Source organism: Lepidothrix coronata, unplaced genomic scaffold (assembly GCF_001604755.1).
Source record: "Lepidothrix coronata isolate B3197 unplaced genomic scaffold, Lepidothrix_coronata-1.0 Scaffold125, whole genome shotgun sequence".
NCBI lineage: Eukaryota > Metazoa > Chordata > Aves > Passeriformes > Pipridae > Lepidothrix > Lepidothrix coronata.
In genome coordinates, this window is record NW_016690305.1 from 1,880,635 (window position 1) to 1,905,631 (window position 24,997).

The 24,997-nt window shown below is 46.1% G+C and overlaps 2 protein-coding genes across 2 annotated transcripts; both read left to right on the plus strand.

Annotated features, from left to right (window-relative positions):
* Window positions 1-5: 5 nt before the first annotated feature.
* On the plus strand, window positions 6-8,312 carry DBR1 (debranching RNA lariats 1; the record flags this gene model as incomplete). Its single annotated transcript, XM_017826188.1, has 6 exons — window positions 6-39; window positions 1,629-1,714; window positions 2,942-3,166; window positions 4,011-4,091; window positions 5,247-5,392; window positions 5,902-8,312. Coding segments are annotated over 6 exons (1,251 nt in total), but the record flags the coding sequence as incomplete, so codon positions are not given.
* Window positions 8,313-9,994: 1,682 nt separating this feature from the next.
* On the plus strand, window positions 9,995-24,596 carry LOC108502889 (armadillo repeat-containing protein 8-like). The gene is made up of 3 exons (XM_017826322.1): window positions 9,995-10,108; window positions 11,711-11,787; window positions 24,479-24,596. The coding sequence occupies exons 1-3, from the start codon at window positions 10,064-10,066 to the stop codon at window positions 24,579-24,581; spliced, it is 225 nt and encodes a 74-aa protein (XP_017681811.1). The 5' UTR covers window positions 9,995-10,063; the 3' UTR covers window positions 24,582-24,596.
* Window positions 24,597-24,997: the final 401 nt, after the last annotated feature.

Consider the following 24,997-nt stretch of genomic DNA (forward strand, 5'->3'; position numbering starts at 1 on the left):
GCATCTCGGGCATCTTCAAATCTCACGACTACCGGAAAGGTACCGGGGCAGCGGGGAGGGAATGCCGTGGGGGTGGGTCTGGCTGTCCTCATCCCCGCTCCAGCTCTTGCGCTGGAAACCTCTGCTGGCTCAATACCCAGGTTTTTTTGGAGTTGGTGATGAGTCTGTAGCTGCCCAGCGACCACAGCAGGAAGCAAGGGCACCTTTGGAGTGTTGTTGGAATAGTCTTGGTTGTTCCATGGCAGTGTCCTTTTAGCCTGTAGTGCAAGAGTCTTTAGTTTTCCTTGTGTTCCCAGTTTGACACTACATAAATGTCCTATCCTGTCCTGAGTTTTAATGTCCATACATCCAGTTCCTCCTGGTTATACACACACGTGTGTGTGTATATTCAAGAGTTCTTCCTTGGAAGCGTGGCAAAACTCTTGTCACAGATGATGCCCCGCGTCAGTGTTCTTTCTGATCTCAGCACATGCAAGAGTGATTGTGATTACTGTACAGTACTACCTTCAGTAACACGGGGCTTCAGAGAAGCTTTGCAGGTGGCTTTCAAGCTGCAGAGTACTGAACTAGTTTTCTAGAACATCTGATTCTGTCTAATACCTGTCAATGCTAATTAAATTTGTTGTTATCAAGCATACACTTTGTATGCCTAAATATTGCATGTGGGACAATAACCATGACTGGTAAGAAAGTATGTTTTCTGTGCATTCTTTAGAGTATGCAGGAGCTATGCTAGACTTTCAGGTTTCTTGTCCCAGGGCAAACTTGGAAACTCATCCCTTTGTCAGGGTTCGTGTTTGTGCTCCTGCAGTTTGTGGTGCCTGTGGGCTGTGACACGGATCTTTGAGCTGCTGCTGAACCTGTTAAGCTGTAGTTTGGTGGTGGGTGGCAGCACTCTTGAACAAACATAGAAAATCACAGCCTCAGTGACCTGAGTCAGGAGTCAGTTCTTGTGTGGTGTTTTGTGATCTTTTAGTTTATGCCTCTTTCTGAGTTGTTACATCCTGATTTATGTTCCGACCACTGAGCATTCACAGAGGCTTGCTCTGTGCTCTCACTGTGTCTATGCCCAACTTCAGCATTTTCTCACCTCCCCAGTGTTCTTCTCCTGTGCCAGCACGTTTGCATGTGTAGCTGTGATATGACGTGATACAGAAGTGTCATGGCTGGGCAGCAGACAGCTCTCCACATGTGGAATTGCACATGGCTGTGCAGTGTCATTGTGGGGGTACTGAGGCTGTTATCTCACCTCAGAGCTGCAAAACCTCATAAATCTTTCTGCCAGAAGTTATTTGTTTCCAACAGGTCCTGGCTTTTGGAGTCAAATTCCTGGGTTTTGTTTCCACGCCGAATGACTCTATTTTTTATATTTGTGAAAATAAGACACACAGTGGAAGAAGTGCCCGTTATTGTAGGCACATTTTTACAACATATTTGCCTCACACATAAAAGATTGGGAGCCTGTTGGTGTACTCTGTGTGTAAAGGAAATACAGTGTCTGCTTTGATTACTGCCAGCCTTGTATTTGGGGTGCTCTAGGTGTCTGTGTGACCCCAAAACGCTGCCTTGCCAGCAGTGTAGGAGGGAACTGCTGTTTCAGGCAACTACTCTTGTTTTCACTATTTCAGGCCACTTTGAGTGCCCCCCATACAACCAGCAAACAATTAGAAGTGCTTACCATGTGAGGAATATTGAAGTCTTCAAACTCAAGCAGGTTAGTGAAATTCCTGGTTTTTTTGAACAGCGGTAAATAGTTCTCGTTCATTTGGAAGTGAGAAGTTACAGCTGCTCTGACCAAGTGTGCAGTTGGATAGCAAATCTTGCCAGCAACTCTCAGCTACTTTGGGCAGACCATTTTATGTTGGATGTTGTTCCCCTGTTGTTCCTGCTGAGTATCTCCCCCAATGCTTAGTGTAGCAATGCAAATTTGGTGTAAATCACAGACAGGAGTGGGTTTTTTGTGTTTTTTTTTTTTTTTTAATTGGATAAAACTCAGAGTGGAAGGTACTCCAGTGATACCCCTCTGTTCCAGCTTTACCTTAGCTTTAGGAAGGTGGATGCTACCTTATCTAACATCCAAGGTGGTTGGTACAAAGTTAACTGTTCAAAATTGAACCAGCTAAACGAGCTGATCCCAAATCCCCATGGTTTAAGTATTTTTGACTCCAGGGTGAGAAATTCAAAGGACAGTTTCACTTTATTTTTGAGCTCTTGCCTACTCCCTGCTGTGTCACAGGGCCACTCTCTTTGGCTGAGGTTGTGGTGTAAATACATGTCTTTATAAGCACCTTGTGAAGGATTGTCCAGGTTGCAGTTGCACACTGAAGTGCTCAGTAGATACAGGGGTGCTGAACACAGAGTGAAGGAGGTTTGGATCATTGCAAAGAGGTTGATGCGTTTCACTCGAAGTTTCTTGTTACTTGGACTCAGGTTTCATCTAGAGGTGGGTTCTGATACAACTGAGGGAAATGTTAAACCAAGACATGCTTTAAGACATTGATTAGATCTGAGGGATGCTTCCTTTGAGGAGGAATATTGTGCTCAACCATTATCCCTTTTAAACAAAGCTTTTAACAATTTCATGAGGAAGAAGATGCCTTGGATTGTGGGCAGAGAACTTGCTCTACAGCTGTAGTTCCCCCTGAGTGCCTGACTCTTATGGTGATGATGTGATCTCTTTTCTCAGGCAGTACAAAACACAGCTGACTATCCCAAGAAAGTGTAGAACAAACCATGGACATTAGAGTCCCTTTGCAGCTCCAGAGGCCACCCCCAGGATGGGGCTGGGCAGTGTATTCCCTGGCTTTGGAAGGGAGGCTGTTGGTTCCAGCTGGCTCTGTGTTGGTCTGAGAGGGAATGTGTGACGTCTTCACCTTGTGCTGTGAGATTCCTGACTCCTTTATCACACGTGCTGTTTGTACCCTGTGTGTTTGGCTGACAGCTGAAGCGACCCATGGATATATTCATGTCCCACGACTGGCCCAGGAGCATTTACCACTATGGGAACAAGAAACAGCTCCTCAAAATGAAATCCTTCTTCCGCCAAGAAGTGGAGAGCAACACTCTGGGGAACCCTGCTGCCTCCGAGCTCCTGCAGCACCTCAAACCCACCTACTGGTTCTCAGCACATCTGCACGTTAAATTCGCAGCTTTCATGCAACATGAGGTAAAGGGGGAAAGGCAGTGAAGAATGTGTGTCCCAGACACAGGTTAGAATTCCAGTGCAAGTAATCAGGTCCAGAAAAGCAACTGCCTAATGGTTTTTGTTGTTAAAACTCGGCTTAAGCCACAAAAAAATTAAGTGGTGTTAAGACTACTAATTTATGTAACTTAAAGAGATGTTATAAATCAGGGATCAGGGGTGTAACTCCCTCAATCTTCTTCAAGGACAGTATGGAATAGCTCATGTTACTGCTGTTGAAATATGTTAATTTGACTTACAGGAAAGCATTCTCTTTCCAGCTCTGTTGGGGAAGGAGACTACTTCAAAATAAGGTGATAGAGGAGCCACTGAAGAGCGTGGTTACCTGGGGGGCAGGGCACCTGTAAGGCTTGGCAGGTGGGGTTGCCTGGTGGCCTGGGTTAAGCCAAAAACCAGCCTCTGTAGTTGAAACAGTTATTCCTGAAAGTGGTGGGACCTCCTGTTCCTGTTTGCAAGTTATTGGGGTGTAAAAATGTAACTCCAGATCTTGCAGGCTCAACAAGTCCGTTTTAATTTGGTTACAGTTTTCCTTTTTGCTCCAAGGCTGGCTGTCCTCAGCCTTAGGGACGAAAGGTGGCTCTTGCTTTATCTTGCTCTCACCTTCATCCAGCTTCCTGGGTGACTCCCAGGGAAATCTGTCCTCCTCTTTATCCCTTCATCCCTTTCTTATAAACCCAAGCTATGTTTCTATTTCTGAAAGTATTTTTCCTGCAGAAGTTATGCCTGTAAACCTGTCTATACAACTTGTTTAGAATGGTCAGATTTCACAGAACTGCTAATGACTGTGTGAACACCATTCGTTTCCTAGACAAGCTCCAAAGAAGAGCTGCCAAAAGCAACCAAGTTTCTGGCTCTGGATAAATGCCTGCCACACAGAGACTTCCTGCAGGTGATGGACATGTGCACTGGGTTTTCACAGTCAGTATTTCACTTGTCTGGGCTGCTACTGCTGTGCTTGGATATCAGCTGGAGAATAGTGCTGATCAGTTTTAAAGAAAGTAGGAATGGGGGATATGTGGAATGGTCTTTGCATAATTTTGTCCTGAAATAAGCAGACCTCGGGTCTTGCTGTGCAGGTGCAGGATTTGCTTATCCCTACCATCTCCTTTCCCCTTGGAAAAATAACTTGACTTATATGGATGAGTCTAAAATTCCTTGCTGTGAGAGGGAGCCCCTGACAGCTCTTCTTCAAATGCAGTCAAGTGTTTTAGGAGTCTGAAAGTAGCTTTAGTTGATCAGCTTAAAGGGAAGGTGGTTCATTCTCTGTGCTTTGGGCACGTGCTGGGATCCATTTGCCCCAGGAGCTACCTCTGAAGATAGGAGAGAGCATGAGGATGGGCTTTGGCTGTGCAAGGGGTCACTGGGGTGCTAGTCCAGACTTAAAATCCTGTACCAAAACTGATCTGGGTTAGTAGTACCTCCAACAGCGTGGTGATGCCCCTGCGTGTAACTCTGGTTTAAAACGCATCTTTTGTTATTTTTTTTTTGTTCTAAACTGCCTTAAAAGGTGCAATTACTTTATGGATCATTTAAAATCAGAGTCTGACTAGTGCTTTGACTAAACCAAACACTTTGATTTGGGTTAATGTCACTGAGGACAAATTTCAATCCATCAGCGGCTGAAAGAGTTTAAAACCAATTCCTGTTAACTGCTGTGTGTTCATGCAGCAGAATAACTATTGCCATCAGTTCTTGATGTGTATGTGAATTTAAGAGTAGGCAAATTCAATTCTAAGTTGCATAACTGCCCAGTTGCTGGCAGGAGGGAGGGAGGGTGTTCTGCTTTCTATTTGCTGTAAGCTAAAATTCAGAAATGCCTTTTTTACTGTTGTTGATTGTCCTTTTTTAGCCCCTTCTGGTCTAAACCTGTAGGTGGGGCTTGAGAGGACCTGTTTGGTTGAGACCCCTAGCTCAGTGTACTTTAAACTTTCTTAAAACTCTGCAGGGTGAAAGTAACAAAACTTTAATGAGTTTCTGATGTCAAGTGAAATAACTCTGTCATTTCTCTCGTTGTTATTGTCCGTGCTGTGTGCCTTGTGAGCAGATAATAGATGTGGAGCATGATCCTAACGCGGGTGACTCCCTGGAGTACGATGCCGAGTGGATCGCTGTGCTCAAGGCCACCAACAGCCTGGTTAATGTGACTCAGTGCTCCTGGAACATGCCTGAAAAGAACGGCCTCCATGCCAAGTACGTTGCCTGCAAAGCAGAGAGAAAAGTGTTTTTTTTTTTTTGCTGGACTGGAGGTAAAGTTATGTCAGAGCTGTGTTTGTGTCCTGCAGCCTGTTGTGCCTGCAGGACTTGCTGAATGCCTTGGGAAGTAAAGGGCATGCTAAGAGCTGTACTCTGGAGCAAACAGCTTCCTTCCTGCTCTTCCTAGGCTGTTAGTTTTGTTTTGCAAACTCAGGTACCAGCACTGGAGGGACAGAGAATACCCCGTGGCTGATCATCCTGCCAGACAGATTGTGAGGCTGAAAATCAGGCTGGGTCGTGGGGGTGGGCTGACATAATACACAAATCCTTGGTGGGGAGGGGGGAATCTCAGTGCTGACCAAAAGAAACTGAAAACTTCCCTGAAAAGATCACCTGAGAAATGAGGTGTCTGTTGTGGGCTGGATTCATAACCCCTCCTTTGCAGTGGGAACAGGCAGTGCCTTTGGACCAGCTGCACTTGTTTGAACTCTCTGCACTTTTTTTAGGTGGGATTACAGCGTGACCGACGAAGCCATCAAAGAGGTGTTAGAAGAGCTGCATCACAACCTCACAATTCCCTCTAACTTCACCTTGACAGCTGCTTGTTATGATCCCAGCAAGCCCCAGAAAAACATGCAGCCAGTTCATACCATCAATCCCCAGACCACCGAGTTCTGCGCCCAGTTTGGCCTCACTGACATCAACGACAGGATCCAGCAGGCGAAGGAAGAGGGCTCAGGACGGGGTGAATATGAAGAGGAGGAGGAGGAGGAGGAGATGGACAGCACTGGGTCAGCAGAGGAGCCCAGTGAATATAACACAGATAACTCTGGCCTTTCCTCCATCAATCCAGATGAGATAATGCTGGATGAAGAAGGCGGCGATGAAGACTTGAGTACGTGCTCTGTAGATCCTTCCCCTGATCACCCCCCCGAGTTCTCCACGAGCTTCTCCGACATCCGGATCATGCCAGATTCCATGGCGGTGTCCTCCGATGATGCCATGGACTCCAACAACGAGGATCTGGAGAAGTCTGCTGGGAGTAAGCAAGGGGAGGAGAAGAGCTCCACTGAGAGACCGCTGAAGCGCGTTGGGGGTGATGAGAACGGGAACAGTGGCGTTAAAAAGATTAAGAGGAGGAATCAAGCCATCTATGCTGCAGAGGAGGAAGATAAAACAGATTAACACTTCCTGTGATGGATAACTAAGTTCTCTGCCAGCCTTTCTGTGGGAAGGTGGAGAGAACTGGTGGACTGCTCGTGCTTTTAATGTTAACGTGATCTTATTCGTTTACTTTCTTAAGCTCAAGGGGCTGGATGTGCCTCTCACAGGGAAGATGATTTATCTGGTTTAAACATGGAAGTCAGAAGCAGACTTCTCCAACAAAGTACTTTGACAAAGGGTTTAAAGCCTATCTGTCACTCAGTTTTGCTTCAGTCCCTGGTTATTGGTGTATGCTCCATATGTTCAGCTGTACAGCTCTACAAGAGTCACTGTGCTTGTCTAACAAGAACTTAGAATGCAGCCCAGGCCCAAGTGAGAGGATGTCTGACTAACAAGACTGAATGATTTGATTTTATTGCTTTTGTCTTGTTTTATACTGAACTTTTAATACAAAGTAGCACACAAAATAGCTCTGTGAATTACATTTGGAAATAGAATTCCCAGGATAACGAAACAGCAATAGAAGAATGAAGATTTTTTTTTTTTTCTGGTCATAGTCATGCCATAGAAAAACTTCATGGTCGTAAACAAAACTGTGTATTATCCTGAATTGCTTTTAATTAGAGTTTTGGTAGGGAACCAAGTCTCTTGATTTGGAGGATGACGGTTTTATGGGGACCATGGCAAAGTGCATCTCTGTTCTTAGAACCTCATTTGTGTTCTGTTTCTTAAGACTTGAGAACAATGTCTTAAAACACAAGTAGTTGGGAAGAACAGCTCCCTAAATGTGGGCATCACCACTGTCCTGGCTCTTACTGATTACTAATTAAGGCTGTGCTGTTCATACAAGGTGGTGGATGTTTTTAAGTTGCCTGAGGCAGCAAAACCCACCGTGATCATCAGCCTCCCTTTTCACCTGTCACTTCTTTTCAGTAGCTGTAACTTGCTGAACTCTTAGGACTGGATTTGGAATCTTCCAAAGCACCTTCATAACCTTCAGCTGAGAATAGAGACCCTCTTGGAAGATTTCTTTCTGCTTTTTTTTCCCCCTGAATTGTTAGCAATCAAATTACACTCCTTTGGCCTGAAAGGCTGTGAGGATAACAAAACTTCCCCAGTTCATGGCAGTGACAGTGTTTTCAAGCAGGTGTCATTAGACTCCTTTCTGCCAGTGTCTTCTGGTGTTCTGGGCTGAGCTTTTGGAGTCCAGACTTCCCCACAACTGTGCTGCCCTTGGCAGCAGAAGTAGCTCCTGTGCTTTTCCCCCTCCAAGGCACGGGGAGTGTGAGGGAGAAAGTGTCCTGACAGGAAGAAGGAACTGGACAGGGAGCAGTGAGTGCAATGGATTGGTGAGTGTGAGTTCTGTAGCAGGGAAACACTTTGAGCTCAAGACTTCTGTCTTTAAAGCCACTTCCATGTCTGGGATCCACCTCTGTTCCTCTCCTGTCAGCAGTTCACTATGAAAACTAAAGGTGTGTAAGTATTCAAGGGCTAGAAAAGGGTAAAATTAAAGCTCCCTCAGTTCAGTTACCAGCTCCTCTGTCAGAACAGCCCCAAAGAGCTGTACTGAGGGGTGAGGAGAACCTGCGAGTGTTGGGGGTGACCCTCAGGGTGTGTAAAGTAGCTCTGAACTGTCAGATAAGGTGCTGAAGGTAGTTGAGTCTCCTTAAGGGTCCTGGGTCTGCAGTGCTGAAATCTGAATTGTGCCTCGTGATCTGAACACTATAATGGAATAAAGTATTTTAAGGATAAATTGTGTTCTGGACTCCAAAGCCTCCCGAGGACCCTGAGCGTGGTGTGGAGCTCTCAGGTTCTCTGCACTGAATGGAACGTGTGTCTTACATGGAATAGACTTTTCAGTCTGATTTCTTATGCTTTTAAAGTTGTTCTGTTGTGTCTTGTCCCACATCCCCCCCTTCTGATAAATATGTTTAGGCTCTTTAGAAAGCAGGAAACTTGTACAAGGTACAGTACTGATTTTTGAACCTTTTCAGGATTTTTTAAAGTATTTCAGCATCCATTGAGCAGAGTGCAGCTGGTAAATACAGTTACCATACATTTTTTGGAGTATGAATCATCTCTGATCTCTAGAGCTACCAGTTGTCCACACCCTCTTTGTAGTTTGCAGTGTCCTCCCCTACCTTCCTGTCATCCATTATGGATTTTCCCTGCTGGCAAGATCTTCTGCTGCATGAAGATTTCCATTGAAGCTCTGAGCTGTTCCAGTAAAGGCCAAATACTTCAAAAAGTATGTAAAACTCTAGGGAAGGCTGACAACTTGAAATTGGCTTTTAAGACCCGGAGCCTCTAGTCCTCTTTAGAAAGAAGCTTTAGAGTCTCTTTGAAAAGTTTTGACTTTTGAAATTTTGGCGAGAAACCTGTGTAAAGTGTTTCTCTGTCAGACCCTTGTACTGAAGATTTTTCGGTGTATGACTTTTGCACTTAATTCAAAACTGTATGTGCTGTTATTAGTGCTTGAGAAAAATGTTCACCTGTTCCATTCCAGGCCAGCACACAGGTATTTTCAGAGCATGACACCGATCTACTCAGAGGAAAACAAAAAGAGAAATAGCCTTTTTTCACAAGTGGAGTATTTTTTTAAATTAAAGCTATTAAAGTCACCTTGTGGCTGCACCCTGAAGTGTGTTTATTGAGTTCCCGTTATCCCCTGCAGTCTCTTAAAAGCTGGAGAAACTCTGTGTACCTGGGAAGAGCAAAAGGTGAGACACGTGAACCTGAGCTGTGGTGTTTTTACTGGGTTTTTTTGTGTTTTTACTGCCCTGCCCCCCATTTACTTCTGACTTGGGGTTGATAAAATCCATATCCCCATACCTCAAGTGGGGAAATACAGGGGCCGATACAAACCCAGACCATCCTATGGAGCTGTACAGCCACTCTGAGGGAAGCCGTGGGGTCCGGGGCTATTTCTGCGAAAAGCAAACTCAAAACCAAACAAATCAAAGAGGGCGACAAAAGCAATGACAAAAAAGGGAACCCAAACCGTTTATGTGCGGCAGAGGGTGGGAATGGGCGGGTTGGGCTCGGACTCCGCTCGGGTTCGGCTCGACTTGGGCTCAGGCCCCGCTCGGCTCCTTTCGGCTCGGCGGGGCTCGGGTTCGGCTCTGTTCGGCTCCTTTCGGCTCCTTTCGGCTCGGCGGGGCTCGGGTTCGGCTCCGTTCGGCTCCGTTCGGCTCCTTTCGGCTCGGTGGGGCTCGGATTCGTCTCCGTTCGACTCCCGGCGGAGGCCGCGCCCTGTCCCCCCGCCGCGCGTGCGCAGAGCGCGCGCCGGCCCGCACGCGGCTGCCCGCGCGGGGCGCATGCGCGGAGCGGCGGCAGCGGGGGCTCGGCGGGGCCGATTCGCTGGGCCCGCCCCGTCCCCGCGGCCCCGGCCCGGCCCCGAGCCCGCCCCGACCCGCCGGACCCGCCCCGCCCGCCCGCTCCGCCATGAGCGCGGCCTGAGCCCGCCGCCAGCCCGCCCCAGGCGCCGCGGGCCGCTCCGCCAAGATGGCGTGTGTGCTGGAGGCGCCGCTCCGCATGAGCGTCCTGTCGGTGAGTGCCGGGCCCGCTGACCTTGGCCCCGGGGCCGGGCCCGCTCTGCCCGCCGGGGCCGCGCTCCTTTCCCTCAGCACCCCGAGCCGGGGCGGTTTTGCCCCCCCGAGCGGCCCGGGCCGGGGCTGCGGAGCTGTGTCGTTACCGTGGCACGGCCCGGACTCGGCGGCTCCCGCGGGCCGCCCGTGCCCGGGGTGCGGAGCGGGGCAGGGGCTCCCTGTGCCCGCCCGCCCTGCCCGGCCGGGCGCGGCTCTCCCCTGGGGCCGCGGGGGGCTCCGGCAGCCCCCGGCACAGCCCGAGCGGTCCCGGGCTGTGCGGCAGGAACGGTGCGGAAGGCACAGCCGGGTGCTGCTGCCCGCGCTCAGGGTCGGGGCTTTTGCTTTTTCCCCCCCCAAATTCGCCTGGACACGAACGCCCTTCTGCGTGCTGCGGACCTTGTAGCTGGTGGTGTGAGAGTCAGGGTATTTTAGAAACAGCTGCGGGGTCTCTGAAGTCCTAAAAACTTCTGCCTACAAATACGTGGGTCAGACAGCTCAAAGCTGTTCCGAAAAATATTGTCTTTCATTACACGATGGAAGTTTATCTGTAGGGTTTATGTGGCACAATTTAATGGTACTCCTAGAGACAAAGGAGTCCTGCTGTCTCTGGATGACTCTCCTCTGCTAGGTGAGACCAGAGGCAAGGAGCTGCTGCTGCCTTTTGACATCGGGGTGGGGAAGCAGGAGCAGAGGCAGTCCCCGAGCAGACACTTGCAAAAGCAGGGAAGAGCTCTCAATTCCCTTATAGCTTCTCTCAAGGAAAACTCCTAAAGAAAAACTGGGAAAGGCTTAATAAAAAGTGAGCTGGCAAGAAGAAGAAGAAGAGGTGAGATAATGGAAGCACAGCCTGGCACGTGTTCATGAGAACCTGCAGGGAAAATTCCCTTTCCCACCCTTGTTTTTTGGAACGCTTTCCATCTCCAACCTTGGATCTTCTCAAAAGGAATAGCAAATCATTGGTGCATAAATGTGTAGCTTACAAGCATGGTCCTGTTGCTGGGAAGAGTTTGCTTTGTCTTCTGAAGCGCTGTGGGAATGCTGTGGGGAATATTGTGGAGAATATTGTCCTGCTGTCCCCACTGCAGTTGTGTGGGGCAGGCTCTGAAATGTGTAGGTATGTTACAGAAAAAAGTCTTCTTACCAGCTTCCCTGTTTTGGAGAGGTTGTGGGTATGTGTCTTGAGCAACATCAACTGCTCCTAGAAACTTTTTCTTTCAGGAATTCGTATTTATTCAGTATAGTAATTAAACATAATAAAACTCCAGTTCGAGGCAGTGCTGATAATGCAGCTCATAAATAGCTCTCTGTTACCTTGCTCTGACACCGTGTTGTTATCTACATTAAGCACCTCATCTTCCCTAAATCACACCTGAACACAGGGTTAATCCCTGGGTGGATGTTGCCCAGCAGTAACACGTGTCACATTTAAATGTCATTCTGTAGGTTTGCTGCCTCTTGCCTGAGAGGTTTTGTGGAGCTGCTGCTGCATAAGCCATTCCTGTTCTCCTGCCTTTCTCTGAGTTGATATAAACTGTTGCCATTGCTGTTTGTTTTCTCTCTGCAGGAGGTCACAGCCAGCAGCCGCCACTATGTCGACAGATTGTTTGACCTCGACCCCCAGAAAGTCCTGCAAGGTGTCATGTAAGTCATTGGAACACCCCTGGGCTCTTGGCTGTGTGTAGGCCGGGGGTGCTTGATCCCACTGGAGCTGTAGGGCAGGGGCAGGAAGCTCTTCTTGTCTTTTTTTTGAGAAATCTAGTTGGCAGATCTTAATGCCAACGTGGTAGTATTGCTGTAGGGATGGATGGTATTGATACAGACTCTCTGTAGTGCATATGGGTCATAATGCAGCTTCCCAGTTGCCAAAAATGAGGTTTAACATTCTGTGAACATTGACAAACTTTTTTGGATACACTTCTTCCTTTTGGCCACCTTTTACTCCTCTTCCAGGTCTGTTGAGATTCTTTTCTCTTCCTCCACTGCTGAGTCAGTGTATTTGCCTCTTACTCTTCCCCTGCTGCCCTGCCTCAGTGTTGGCTTTTATTTTTTTAATGCTTGGCTTCTGTCTCACCATGGGAACTGCAAGCTGAAAGAAAACGCTTCCAGAGAAATTAATTTGGATGCAAATTATATTTCAGTACTTCTGTTGCATGCCAGTGGTCAGGGGCAGTGACTGAGAGAGTGAGGGAAGGACTTGTCCTGCTGCAAAGGTCTGGTTGTTTCCTTGCTGTCCCTGGGCTATGAGCTTTCCATCAGAGCCACACAGCCATGTGGCAAACGAGTCCCTGCCTGGGACTGACTTCTGGTGGTGAAACAGGACCTTTTTGGGCTTACCAGTAACTTGCTGGCTGTGCCTGTCTAGGAAAATGCCAGGAAACATCAAAGGACCGAGTGGATCAGAAAGCCAAGGATATTGGTTGTGTTGCTTAGCACAACCTGAGGCGTTTTCCAGTAGCAGATGAAAACAATTATTCCAAAAGGTGCCCCAGGGCAACATATCAGAATTCGTGTCCCCTTAAAATAGGTGAAAAACACAACAGACATGAAAATGTCCTAGAAACATCCTTGGTTGAAATACCCCCTTAGCTGTACAAAACTTGTGATGCCCTCCCATAGCTCTGTACAGGTTCTTAACTCTGCTGCAGGAGAGTCTGGTTTTGCTCCCACCCCTTGGCCTTCCTAGTCCACTCCTGCAGGGGCTGGTGGGGTGGTCCTGGGGCGAGGATGTGTCTCATCCAGTGTCCCAGTGGGGTGACTGAGCCCCTCTTTTCTCCTTGGCAGATGCTCTGAGCCCTGGCTGGCGCTCCCTCCCTGCTCTCCTTTCTTTTCAAAGGACTGGAACCCACAACCCTTGGTAATCCCTTCCCTATCTTTTGATGTGTTATTCATACCTTTTGAAGTTTAACTCATTTCCCAGAAACAGGAAGTTTTAGGCGGCATCTTTGTCTCGGTTAACATCTGAAATTCTTCATCTTGTCCGTGAGTGTCAGTGGATTCTATGCTGAGATGCTTTTCTTGTATTTAAAGACAAGAAAATACCAATTTATTTCGTAATATCTTTCACTGGGCAGATTTGGATGGTAAAACTGTGTTTGTGCTGCTCTGCTTGGAATCTTCATTGTGGGAGTGCGTCTTTGCTGACTCTGAGCCAGTCCTGTGTGGCAGATGTGGTGTTTTCAGGATATTGCTGGGTGGGTGTGAAACAGTCCAATTAAGGGAAATGTATATAAAAAATAGGATTTAGAGTAGTGTATGTATTAAACATTTCTGTCAGCCCAGGGTTCTCTTTGGGCAGAGAAATACTGCTTTTCCCTGCGTCCTTTGACTTCAGGGTGTCTGCAGAGGTGTTGAAGTTGGGATGAACTGATGTTTGGGGTGGAGTAGAGCAGGATTTCAGTTCTTCCAGAGTGCCTCTCAGAAGCTTTATCAGCTATGCTGCATCCTTTGCAGAAAGTCTTTGTTTCCTAAGATGTGCTGGTTTCTTTTCCTGCATCCTGGCTGGAAATACTGATGACCTAGATTTTTATTTTGATTGATGGAACTGTATGAATATCAAGCATCAGAAAATAGACTGTTGTAAGAGGCTTTGTTTCTGCAGATTGTCTTCAGTTACAATAGTCCTGTTTTTAATATGCTTGAATGAATAACTTGGGTTTGGGGCCTTTTTTTGATTGCATCCTTGTAATTTTAATGAAACCCAACTTCTGAATGAGCTTTGATAAAGGTAAGATGTAGCTAAATGCTTCTTGAACTTGAAAATCATGCCAATCCAGTTTTCATCTTGTAACTTGAGAAAGCTTTAATTACATATTCTGGAGGTATTTAAATGATCAGAATCTCTTCTTTTCCTCTCTTTCCCATGAATTTTCAGAGAGGTGGTGTTCAGATTCTCCTTTGTCCAGACAGTGAAGCTTCACCTGGCTGGGAAATTTTTCCTTTTCCTCCTAATGGGAAAACAGAACCCTGTGTCTGGTACTGCTGCCTGTAGTTCTGTTGATCTCATTTAAAAATGCCAGGTTTCCTGCAGAACTTCTGTTCACATCACTTGTACCACCTTCAGTTGGGTGTTGATAGTGGGTAGGAAGGGGAGAATTTGGAGCACCTGCCAGTAAATCCTGAATTTGAGCTCAGGGTTTGGAACCTTGAGGTTCCTACAGGGGTGACCCCTGCCTTTGACAGCACCTGGCAGGGAACCAAAGTGTTCAGGGCCCCTCTCCATACCCACACCTGTGTGGCTGTGTGTGTACCCACCTTCTCTTGACTGTCTTTGAAGATGAGCAAGATTAATATGGTAGTTTCCTTCTGTAAACGTGAACCCTACATTGTGGCCATGCTTATGCTCGAGAGGTCTGTAGGGTTCGCTTTGTGGCTCCTGAGGTGCTCCTCTAACCCTTCATCTTGTTGTACAGCTCAGATTCCCTGCAGGGAGCTCTGAGTGCACAGTGCAAGGTCAGCACTGTGTCAGGTGTGCAGCTCTCAGGGCACTCGCTGTGGGCAGGTACTGCAGGGTCTCTCTGGGCTTCCCTGAAATGTTTGCCCTTATTGGCAGAGGAGCAGAGCTCTGGAAATCTGTGTTGTTAGGAGAGCTTCATTTGCCCCAAGGTGGTTCCTGCAGCATCATCCTGTGCTTTGCAGTGGGGCAGTATTTATTTATTGTTTTAGAAACAATTCTGAGTTGTGATCCTTAGGCTGCCATTTGCTTTTTACTTGATCTTAAGCTCAGGACCACATCGTTTAGATGCAAGACTGATACCTGGTTTTGCCCTCTAATTTATTTGCTGGTTGGGGGCTTTTTTGAGAGACATTTTGTCATGCTTACACTTAGCCCGGTGCCTTCAAAGTGGCAATCTATCACTTTGTGGAGAGCTGTGTGATCCTGTCTCAAGGCTGGGTTTGAAAGGAGAATTCTTTCTGACAAATCTGGCTGCTCAAGGTCCCAACTGTTTCTCATCAGGCTGTTCCTCAGCAGTCACAAGGTGTCATCTTATACAACTTGTAAATCATCATCTTTGTGGTGCACTGAGAATTCCTTATGCTGCTGCTGTCCCTGTCCTTTATGGCCAGCAGGAGTTAGACAAGGATCTTCCAAACTTGTGTGAGGTTTTATTGCTCAGGGCAGTAAAAGAAACATCCTGTGGAAATGGCACTTGGTACTGATAAACCACCTCAGACACTGTCTGTTCTCCATCCAGCTTGTATTATTTTTGTGTTCTTGGATTTGCCATGGCTGTTGCAGGCAGGATTGGGGTGGCAGTGTCCTGTGTTTCTCAGCTGTGGCAGTTGGAGGGAGCAGCAGTGCAGAGTTCACGTGTCTGCGCGAAAACTGGGTGAAATATAAGAGGCAACTTCATGGAGTGGGAAGAGAAGAAATTCCCATCTCAGTTCTAATGGAGCAACAGGTACCCCCTTCAGACAGCTGTGAAGAGGCTCCTTCTGCTTCTTGTTCATGTCTTTTAAACAAACCTTCTTTAACACTGTCATGAACAGCACTTGTTTCCACCCAGTGCATCCCAAACAGCTGCAGTGACACTCAGCCTGTAGGCTCTTCTGAACCCAAATTTTCTGCAGGAGCTGGGTTTTTTTGCATGTTCCCTTGGCCCTGTGGAAACAGAGCAGCCCTTAGGGGGTCGTTGGTGTTACACTTTGCCCCTGTACATTTTGGGTCAGTTCTGTTGTCTCCCAGACACTGCACTGCAGTAAATGCGTGTTCTGCATGGAACTTGGAGGTGTCATTGGCTAAGAACAAGTGATGGAGTTTTTGGAAGTGTTGTTTTTGTGCAGAGTCATTTGTGTGGGGAGGCTCCTGAGTGTAGTGTTGGTGCTCTGTGAACTGCAGGAGGGGCTCCTTGTGGCTGGAGCTGGGAAGGGTTTCTGTGGGCTGAGAATGTGACAGAAATCTGAGCGGGTTCAGGTGGTGCTGGGAGTATGACTCGTGGTTTCTCCCTTCCAAGAGGTGAGCTGGGAAGGAAAGCTTTCCAAGGGTGAGAAGAGGAAATGAAGAGGCTGAAACATCATTGGGGAATTAAGCACTGCTCTGTGAAGAGGGGTTTTCCATAGAATGGGGTTTGTAGTCAGATGGAAAGATAGTGCAGAGGGGAGAAGGGAAGCTGCACATAAATCAGGAACACAGTTGTGTTCCTGTCACAGAACAAGGTACTCTCTCACTTTTGTGCTTTCTTTATAATGCAGGTAAAGGTGCAAATGCACAATTGCTTCTTCTGCAAGTAAATTGCTATGTATTGTAACTCCTGGACTGATATTTAGAGGTGGGCTAAGCTTCAGGAATACCTGTGACATTGGCCCAGCCATCTCCAGCCTGCAGGGCTGTTGAATATTTCAAACCTTGCAGTTGCTGCTCTGAGCCTGGGAGAGAAGCCTGATGAGGATTGATCTCTTCAGTGCTGCCTTTCACATGGAAGCCACTTTTCTCTGAAATCCCTCTCCACACCACCCTCAGAGTGCTGATACTGTTGCTGTGATGGTTTCAGGCTGTGAGTAGGATGGGGGAGGAGAAGCAGCTTCTGTCAGACTGGCTGGTGGAAATCAGGGAGTATTGGTCACACAAGTCCTGAGGTGGGACTTAGTGACAGACTTCCAGCTGAGCACAGCTGATGCTGCAAGTTATCTCTGAGATCTTAATAAAGGGAGTCTGCCTTCCCTTTATTAATCTGTCAGAGAAATGCAGAGGGGCTGCCTGCAAGGGAGGGCAGAATGGAGCAGCTGAGGGAGCAATAGTCCTTGTGCCCTTTGGGGTGTGTGGGATGTTGTTAAGGCTGAGCTCAGAGGATGAGCCTGAGGGATGTGTGCCACAAAATCAGCAGCACTGCTGAGTTTGTGATTCTTCATATTTGCAGTTTGGTTTTTTTGGTTCCAAGCTGCCAGTCCGAATTGATTGGAATCAGCACTAAAAAAAAGTTGAATTTACTTACTGTCCAAAAGAAGGTTATTTTCCATTTGCAATATGGAACTTGCAGGCTGTAAAGGGTTGGCAATTCTAGTAATATGCACAGGACAGGATTCTGTTTACCAGTTAATTTCTCTACCAGATATTAAGCTGATTTCAGTATGTATGCTGTATTGCAGGTGCTGGGCTGATGATTTAAATGTGTTGAGATTTTTTTTTTTGGGAACTGTCAAGTAGCAGGAAGGCTAGCTGGGAAAATTCCTTGTTAAAACATACTTCAAACATACATTGTCTGAAATGTCCAGAAACTCCAGAGTGAGGGAGTTTATTTGGATATAGATATTATGGGCTTTCTGTCCTAGTGAGCACTTAGTAACCCCATTTGGAAAATGAGACTAAAGCGTGTGGGGGCCAGTGCATCATCTTAGCTTATTTGGAGCTAAAAATCAGAGACTTTGCTTTGTGTCAGGGAGACTTTAGGTTATTATAATCTAATGGGTCATAGCTGTGTCAGATCAGCAGGGTTTGGGGATCCTGCAGGGAGTGCTGGCCCAAGGTGCAGTGAGCAGTGTCAGACACCATTCCAAGCTCACATCCAGAGCAGCCAAGCAGGTGCTGCAGGGCCATTTTAAGGTATTTTCCTGTACTGAATGAAACTTTATAGTTCTCCACGTGGATGACTTGTGGTGGACAACATTCTGTAGATAATGAGTGGTGGGCTTAAAATGGGACAATGGACAAAAGTAACTTCCAATAAAGGGACAGTGCTATAAAAATGTGTATTACAGAGTGATTAGTGAAATTCATTTAATCTTTACTTCAGCTGTGGGAGATACTAGTGCTGAAGGCAGTACCATCCTGGGAAGGGAAATATCCTTGAAGGGAGGGAGACAGAAAAAAAGTAACACAGTTACTTGTATTTGGTGGTTTGGGCCATTCATCTGAGGCAGCAGTGGTGGAGGATGTTCTTTTCATGTGGCTGTTTGGGGAGAGCTGTGAAGGAAGTGTTTCACTGCTCTGGTGTCACAGAGCAGGGCATTTTCTGAGAGTGAGAATTTCTGAGTTCTGCTGAACTGCAGCTGTCTTCCCCTCACCTCTTTGGGGATAATTCTTCACTCTTAGGACCTAGTTTGATTAAATAGCAGAGATTGAAATGCTGATAATACAGAGCTCTAGCTACGGTTCGTGTGGTTTTGTTGGTTTGGGATGTGTTTGAGTGTATAAAGGTTACATAATAAAAGCTGGCTAAACTCCCGTCCTCCACTGACTTCAAGCAGTTTAACTTTGAGCTACATTGTTCTTAAGACTGAGTTTTCTCTCCATTAGCTGTCTCATGCAACTTGTAGCACAGTTTCCAGACTCAGTGCAAAGGATGAGGTGATAAAACATGCTTGGGAGAGGTGGGAAAAGCAGCCTCTCCCTCTTGTCAGTGAATATAGACTGGGAAGGAGCTTGAGTTGAAGCTGAAGCCAAAGACATGAAGAGCTTCAGTTGTTAAGCTTGATCAGAAGGGCAGCAGGTGAACTGAGTGATGTGAGCTCTCACAGGGTTTGGTAGGAGAGGGGTCTGCAGTGTGTCACACACGTGGGAACTGGGATAAATCCAGGGCAGGAGTGAGCTGTGAGTATCTCTAACTACGGGTATGGATCACTGAAACACATCCCTTTCTATTTGGTAGACTTTCCTTGGCAAGAGAACTTGTGACCAGGTAAGTTGCCTCTCCAAAGAGGACACTTCAGATAGTTCTGTGACTGTGATATGGAGGAGTTGGACTAAATGATCACTTTTAGCATTATGTATGTTGAACTCCACTGCTCTGCAGTGCCAGGTGCTTTGTCTACAGCACTTTGATTTTCTGCACTGAGACTCCAGAACTGAGAAAAACCACGGATTGAGGTTTTTTTTTTGTTTAAATATTGAATTTGTTTAGTTTGCACTGTATGTTAATCGTGTCACAGTTAAAGTGTTAAAATTCAAATGAGTTGAGTAACACTGTCTCCATGTGCTACTTTGTTCTTTGCTGTAAAATCATCTTTTTCAATGCATCAACTGGTATTTTTTGAATGGGGTTAGAAATCTTGAAACTTTTCTTCCCAACTTGATGATTAACCTTAAAAACCAGCTGATTTATGACTTCTGTGGTTTGCTTGAGTTGTCTGGAGTTTTTAATGTTTTATTGCCTTGGTTGGACCAGTAATGATGTCAGTACAAACACTGAACTCTTAGCTAAGGGGGTAGCAAACAGCTTCAAGCCATAGCAGTGTCAATCCTGGAAATGAATTCTGCCACAGTAGCGATGGACATACTTTAGCCACAACATTTGCCATGAATTTCTGGTGTTGCATTGCATCTGTCCATAAAAATAGGAAAGTGGAAGAAAAGGAGAAGGAAGAGGAGGGAAAAGCTGTAGAAAACATGATTGTCCAAACCTCACCTCCTCAGAGAGCTCTTGACTGGAGTCCAGCCAGCCCAGGTGCCATTTGCTTGTATGACCCTTAACTCAGACTCTCCTGGAGCTGGGGGAGAGGGTTTTCATTTGGGCTGTGTCCTTGTACCAGCTCCAGTCCCTCAGCTCTCTGGCTGCCTGCATTTGAGTTCTTGAAGGCTTTGAGGACCCTGCTCTGCGTCATCCCATTGTTGGTGACTCTGCTCAGCCTCTGGTGGATAAATCTCCTGGCAGGGCTTTGTCTGGAGCTTCCTCTGGCCCTGTAATCAGCTCAGGATCTCCTGGAACTGTTTCATATGAAAAGTGAAAGCACTGACCTGATGTGTCCAGGGCTACTTTTCCTTCTGGGATTGTTCCTCTGGAATCCTTCTCTGTCTAGGAACCCCTGAATGTGGCCACCTGCTCTGTTTTCAGAAGCCATAGATGAGGAAATGTCCTGCAGGCTCTTTGTTTCCTCCTCTTCTGTGGAGTTCCTGTGGCTGCTTCCTCAAGTCACTCTGGCTTGTTTGGAGATCTGTTGTGTTGCCTTAGGAAGGCTCCAGGGCTTCCTCTCAGGATTTTATTTCTTCTGTTTGTGCCTGATTTCCTGTATTTAAAAGCAGAGGCACAACCAAATCCTCCCAGGGGTGTCGTTGTCTCCACGCTGCTCCCTCAGGGTCTCCCTGGCAGCAGAGATGCAGGGGTGGATCCCTGGGATGCTGGAGAGCTCTATTCTTTCCCAGCTGGGGCCTGAGCTCACTCTGCTGCTCTGTTGGGTTTTAATTTAGTGAGAGGAGTCCCAAAGTTAGAGCTGAACTTCAGTGATTTCTGTTTAGAACAAAGTTGAGTACTGTAACTTGCTTCCACGATAATAATTTCCATTGGCAGGCTGGAGTGCTGATTTTCTCAGGACTTAGACATTTAATAATACTATTTTTTATTGGTTAGGAATCCTTGAAACTTAAAGGCCATATTTTACTCACAAATTGTTATATTTAATACTGCTTTTTGCTTATCTGAAGCAGCTATATCTGGTGCCTTTAAACCATCACACATTTAGCTTCAGAATAAAAACAGTACTTCATGCACAGTTGGCAGATTAGTTCCTCTTGTAACTCATGGCAGGCTGCAATTGGGTGGAAATTAGACTTTTTGGTGAGTTTAATGTACTCCTAAAATACTTTAAACGCTCATGCTGTGCTAATACACTAAAACTAGCATGCATTGCATTTTACTTATAGCTAATTAATTGAACTGATTGCTTCTGGCTGCAATGTTCTAGAACACTGTGTTGGAGCTGATAAACCTCACCCAGTAATTGTTCCCCCTTTTCTTGAGTTGGTGGGAAGAAAATCAATCCTGCTGCTTTTCCAGTCTCCACTTTGTTTCTGACTTAAAGCTGAGTGGTCACAGAGTTGAGCTGATGAAACTGCATTCTTATTTCTTTGAGAAGCCATAAGAGATGGAAAAAGCTGGTTGGGCACTTCAGGAAGCAGTATTCCCAAATGCTTAGCTAGGATCTCTTTGCTGAATTTTGTTGTTGGCAGCCTGTATTGTTCCTCCTTGAAAGTTTTCTTTTCATATAAATTGCTGGGTTAAAGAAAATGTTGGCATAGATACCAACTATCAGATTTTAAATCTCTGCATTAGAGTGATTGTAATTCAGGTTATTTTGTTTAAAAACTTGCAGTTTAGTTTGAATATAAACTATAAGATTTAATGCACAGGCTATTTAAAAAAAACCCAATCCAACCAACGTCGAGTGCATCTCAGGAGCACCCCCCCTCCTGGGGGAGGTTTTGGTCTGTACAAGCTGCAGTTGTGAGGCTGAGGAGCTCAGCAGTGCTGGAGTGTTCCAGGTCCAAGGGCAAGGGCCCCTGTCTCCCTCTGGATCACAGACTAGGCCTGGAGTCACCACAGACTAGTTGGGCTCTGAAGTTCCCATCTCTCCGTAGTTGTGTTTGTGCTGCTGTTCCCTCCTCCCTCATGCCTAGGACTCCTTTTCACAGAGGGAATGGGAGCAGTGACATTTGGAAATATTAGTTTTGGACTAATAATTCCTGGGGTTTCTTTGTTACCTCTTGTACCAGATAGTGATCTTTGCTGCTTTTTTCCCTTGGATGAATCTCATGGCATTTTGGATCTGAAATCAGTCAAGCTCCAACTCGTTGGAGGTGATGTTTTCAAATAAGGGAGTTGCCCTCAGTTTCCAAGGTTCATGATTCACTAAGGACCTGGAAGTCTATGACAGCATGTGGTAGCTTCTTTACTTCTCAAGGAATTACCTCCCCAATCAGGAAAATCTTCATAAAATATAATATGGAATCACGTAATTATTTTTCATAGTACACAAAAAAGGTCTGCTGCTATTCAGCACTGGATTATGGTATTTTGAGGATGTTCTTGCTTTCCATATCCACCTGCTCCCAGTGTATTGAGTAGGTTCATTTCTGTAAATGGCAAATTGGAAGAGAGAAACGTGGTGGGGAACTTGGGAGTGCTGTGATGCCCACAAACATGGGGGTCTTTGGCGCTTGTCTTTGACAGGTTTTGGTCACTGTATCGATTTTACTTGCTTGCAGGTGCAAATGTTTGAATGTCCATGTGTTGGATTTGTCAGACATCTCAAGCTTGTGATTGATATTTCTTGTCTGTCCGCCATGACTTTAATGAGAAACTTTGTGACCTGGGATGGAAAAAGTCATCGGAATCATTTCCAGATCAGGACTGTGCCCTCACTAACCCTCTCAGTATGAGTGTTATGGAAGTTGGCCATACTCCTGCCACTTGTGAAAGGGTCTCTAAATTGAATTCTGATAGTCAGTAACTATTATGTATGAAATGGATTTAGGGTTAAGCTATTCTCTTGTGGAGTTGGGGCAGGACTCAAAAAATTGGCTGGTGGTGTTTTGTGGTTTGTATGGGTTTTTTGTTTGGTTTTTTTTTCCCCCACACAATATGGTGTAAAATCTCCTGAGCAGAGCATTAAAATGTCACCCAAATCAGTGAATGTTCAGAGTGCTGGGCTAGTGTCCCCTCTTTGGCCTCCCAAGGTGCTTCTGCAGATCCCTGATGTGGTGCAGCCTTTCTGGGGCTTTGGTGCCTCAGATACCAGAGAGGGGCCTCTGTGGGAGTCCTGGAGTGGCCTGAGCAGGGAATTAGCACATCTGTTGGGACAGCTTCCATTATTCCTTTGAGATGCCTGATTGTTGTTTCTGCCACTGTTTTGGACTGACTCTGGTATTTTAAAAACCTTGAAAAACGACCGGGATATTTGGATATCAAGCGTTCAGCATAGAAACCACTGAAGGCCTGTGTCTGGTTTTATTGCAGTCTCCAAGTCCACCCCTGAAATTTTCTGGGGCTTCCAGCTTCGCCTGTCTTCTGATCTTGCTCTTTCCCCTCTCCCTCCTGTCCCGTGGGGTGAAGTCAACGAGCTGAGGGCGATGGAGCAGCGAGGCCCGGGGTCTGTGCTGGTGCTCAGCTGGGCTGGGCTGGCAGGGCCCTGTGTGCTGGGGGCTCACTGGGCTTTGCTGGCTCTGCCTGGGCTCAGCTGGGCACAGAACAGCTGCTGCCACTGCTCCTGGCTCCTGGCTTGGAGCTGTGAGATCACATCCTACCTCCAGGGGTTCCCTTCCATTGCCTTAAAATTCCTGGAGCCCTCTTCCGTGGCTGGGTAAGAGCACGAGCCACAGGGAGAAATTCAGGAAGAACCTTTTGCTAATGGAGGTCTATAAAGGTTCTGTTATGCCAGCAAATGTTGCCTACCTTGGCTAAGAAGTTTTTTGTACCTCTGATGAAGTGAGTTAAACTTGGGACAGCTGGTTGTTGCAGTGCAGTGTGTTCAGTGAGCACCACAGCACTGTGTGGTGTTCCTGCTGGCCAGGGTGGATCTTACACAGCAGGGCTGCTCTAAATCCCTTTGACTTTGCAGGTAGCAGGTGAAAGAGTGGCAAGAAAATACGCTGATTTAAAGCAGCCACTAAGGCTCCCAAATTACCCGAATGAATTATGGGCCTAGTTAAACAGTGATTAATTTATCAGTTTTGCAATAATGCTGCAGTAATCCAGTTTATTATTTTTTGTTGTTAATAAAAATTACCTGAATTTGGTCTCTTTTTATTCTCTGCTCTTAAAGGTCTCTACAACTACAAAGTTTCCTAGAAATGTATCATCTTGATTTTCTGGAACTGGTCATAAGTTGCCAGCTTGCTTTCAGGTTCTCTGACGTTCATGTATGTTCAGTATGTTCAGGATGGTTTTAGGATACAGTAACCATTTCCTAACAAGGTTGCAAACCACACATTTGCACAGGAATTCTTAGTGTGCAAAACCAGTGTCCACGTTCCAAAGTGCTTCCCCTGTCCCTGTACCACAGCATGGATGCCTCTCACGTGTTTAACCTTGCAGGAACTCTCAGGCAGGAAAATGCTTTTGTTCCCGCTTTGTTCCTGAGATTTTGACATGCAGATGTTCAGGTGTCCTACTGAAATTCGTGAAAGGAAGCCTGGGGTGAAGAGGAGAGTGAAAGTCTGGTCTCTGGAGACTGGTCATAGTTCCTTGTTCCTTTTTTTTTTCCTTTGAGCTTGTCTTTTCCTGTATCCAGTAGAATATTCACTTAATATTTGAAATTACCAACATTTAACTTCCCAACCAGTAGTGGGGTTTTTGAAATTATTTTGGAAGTCTGGTGACTGTATGGGCACAGGGAACAAATATATCTAGTTTTCTGCAGCAATAAGAGCTCTTTGTGTCTGGTGTGCATGTGAGATAGCTTGGGTTTTTGCTTCCCTGCAGAAGCTGGGATGGACTGGAATCCCAGAGCTCTGGGTGTTACCTGTGGGCTGAGGACACTGTGCCCTGGAGCACTGCTCAGTCTGTAGTGCAGCATGGACATGTGCAAAACTGCTTGCTAAGCCTTCATGGAAATGGTAAATTCTAAGATAAGCCCTCAGTACCTCAGCGTAATTTACCAGGGTTTGTTTTTCTTTCTGGATTTACAGAGATATGAAAAATGCTGTAATTGGAAACAACAAACAAAAAGCCAACTTGATTGTTTTGGGAGCAGTTCCAAGGTATGTCCTTTGCTACTCTCCTTTTCACTGATTGACAACAGGTCTGGAATAATGAGCCTTAGATCACAGGCACTTTTTTGTTTTAACTTTGATTGTAGTTGACTAAATACTTGCTGTAATGTAACTGAGAGAGACTTGAAATATCTGTTAAAGTCATGTATTACAGAACAGGCTGTTGAGTAATGCTTTTAATTTAGAATTTCATAGAATTCTCTAAAGTAGTCCTGGTGATTTTTATTAAACTTTATCAGCTCAGGAATCAAATCTAATTTTTGACATTGATATCAATGATGGATGGAAGTGGTTGTACCTTAATCCTGTTCTTCAGCCAATTGCCTGGTGAGTTCATAACTGAAAATGTTTAAGGCTGTGTTAAAGATTTTATTTAAAAATATTAAAAAACATCTGAGATAATTTGCTTGTCTTCTCCACCTGCTTCAGAGGATT

Coding starts and splice junctions, on each gene's coding strand:
- LOC108502889 (XM_017826322.1), top strand. CDS start 10,064: ATGGCGTGTGTGCTGGAGGCGCCGCTCCGCATGAGCGTCCTGTCG. Junction 10,109..11,710: donor TCCGCATGAGCGTCCTGTCG/GTGAGTGCCGGG, acceptor TTCTCTCTGCAG/GAGGTCACAGCCAGCAGCCG. Junction 11,788..24,478: donor AAAGTCCTGCAAGGTGTCAT/GTAAGTCATTGG, acceptor CTGGATTTACAG/AGATATGAAAAATGCTGTAA.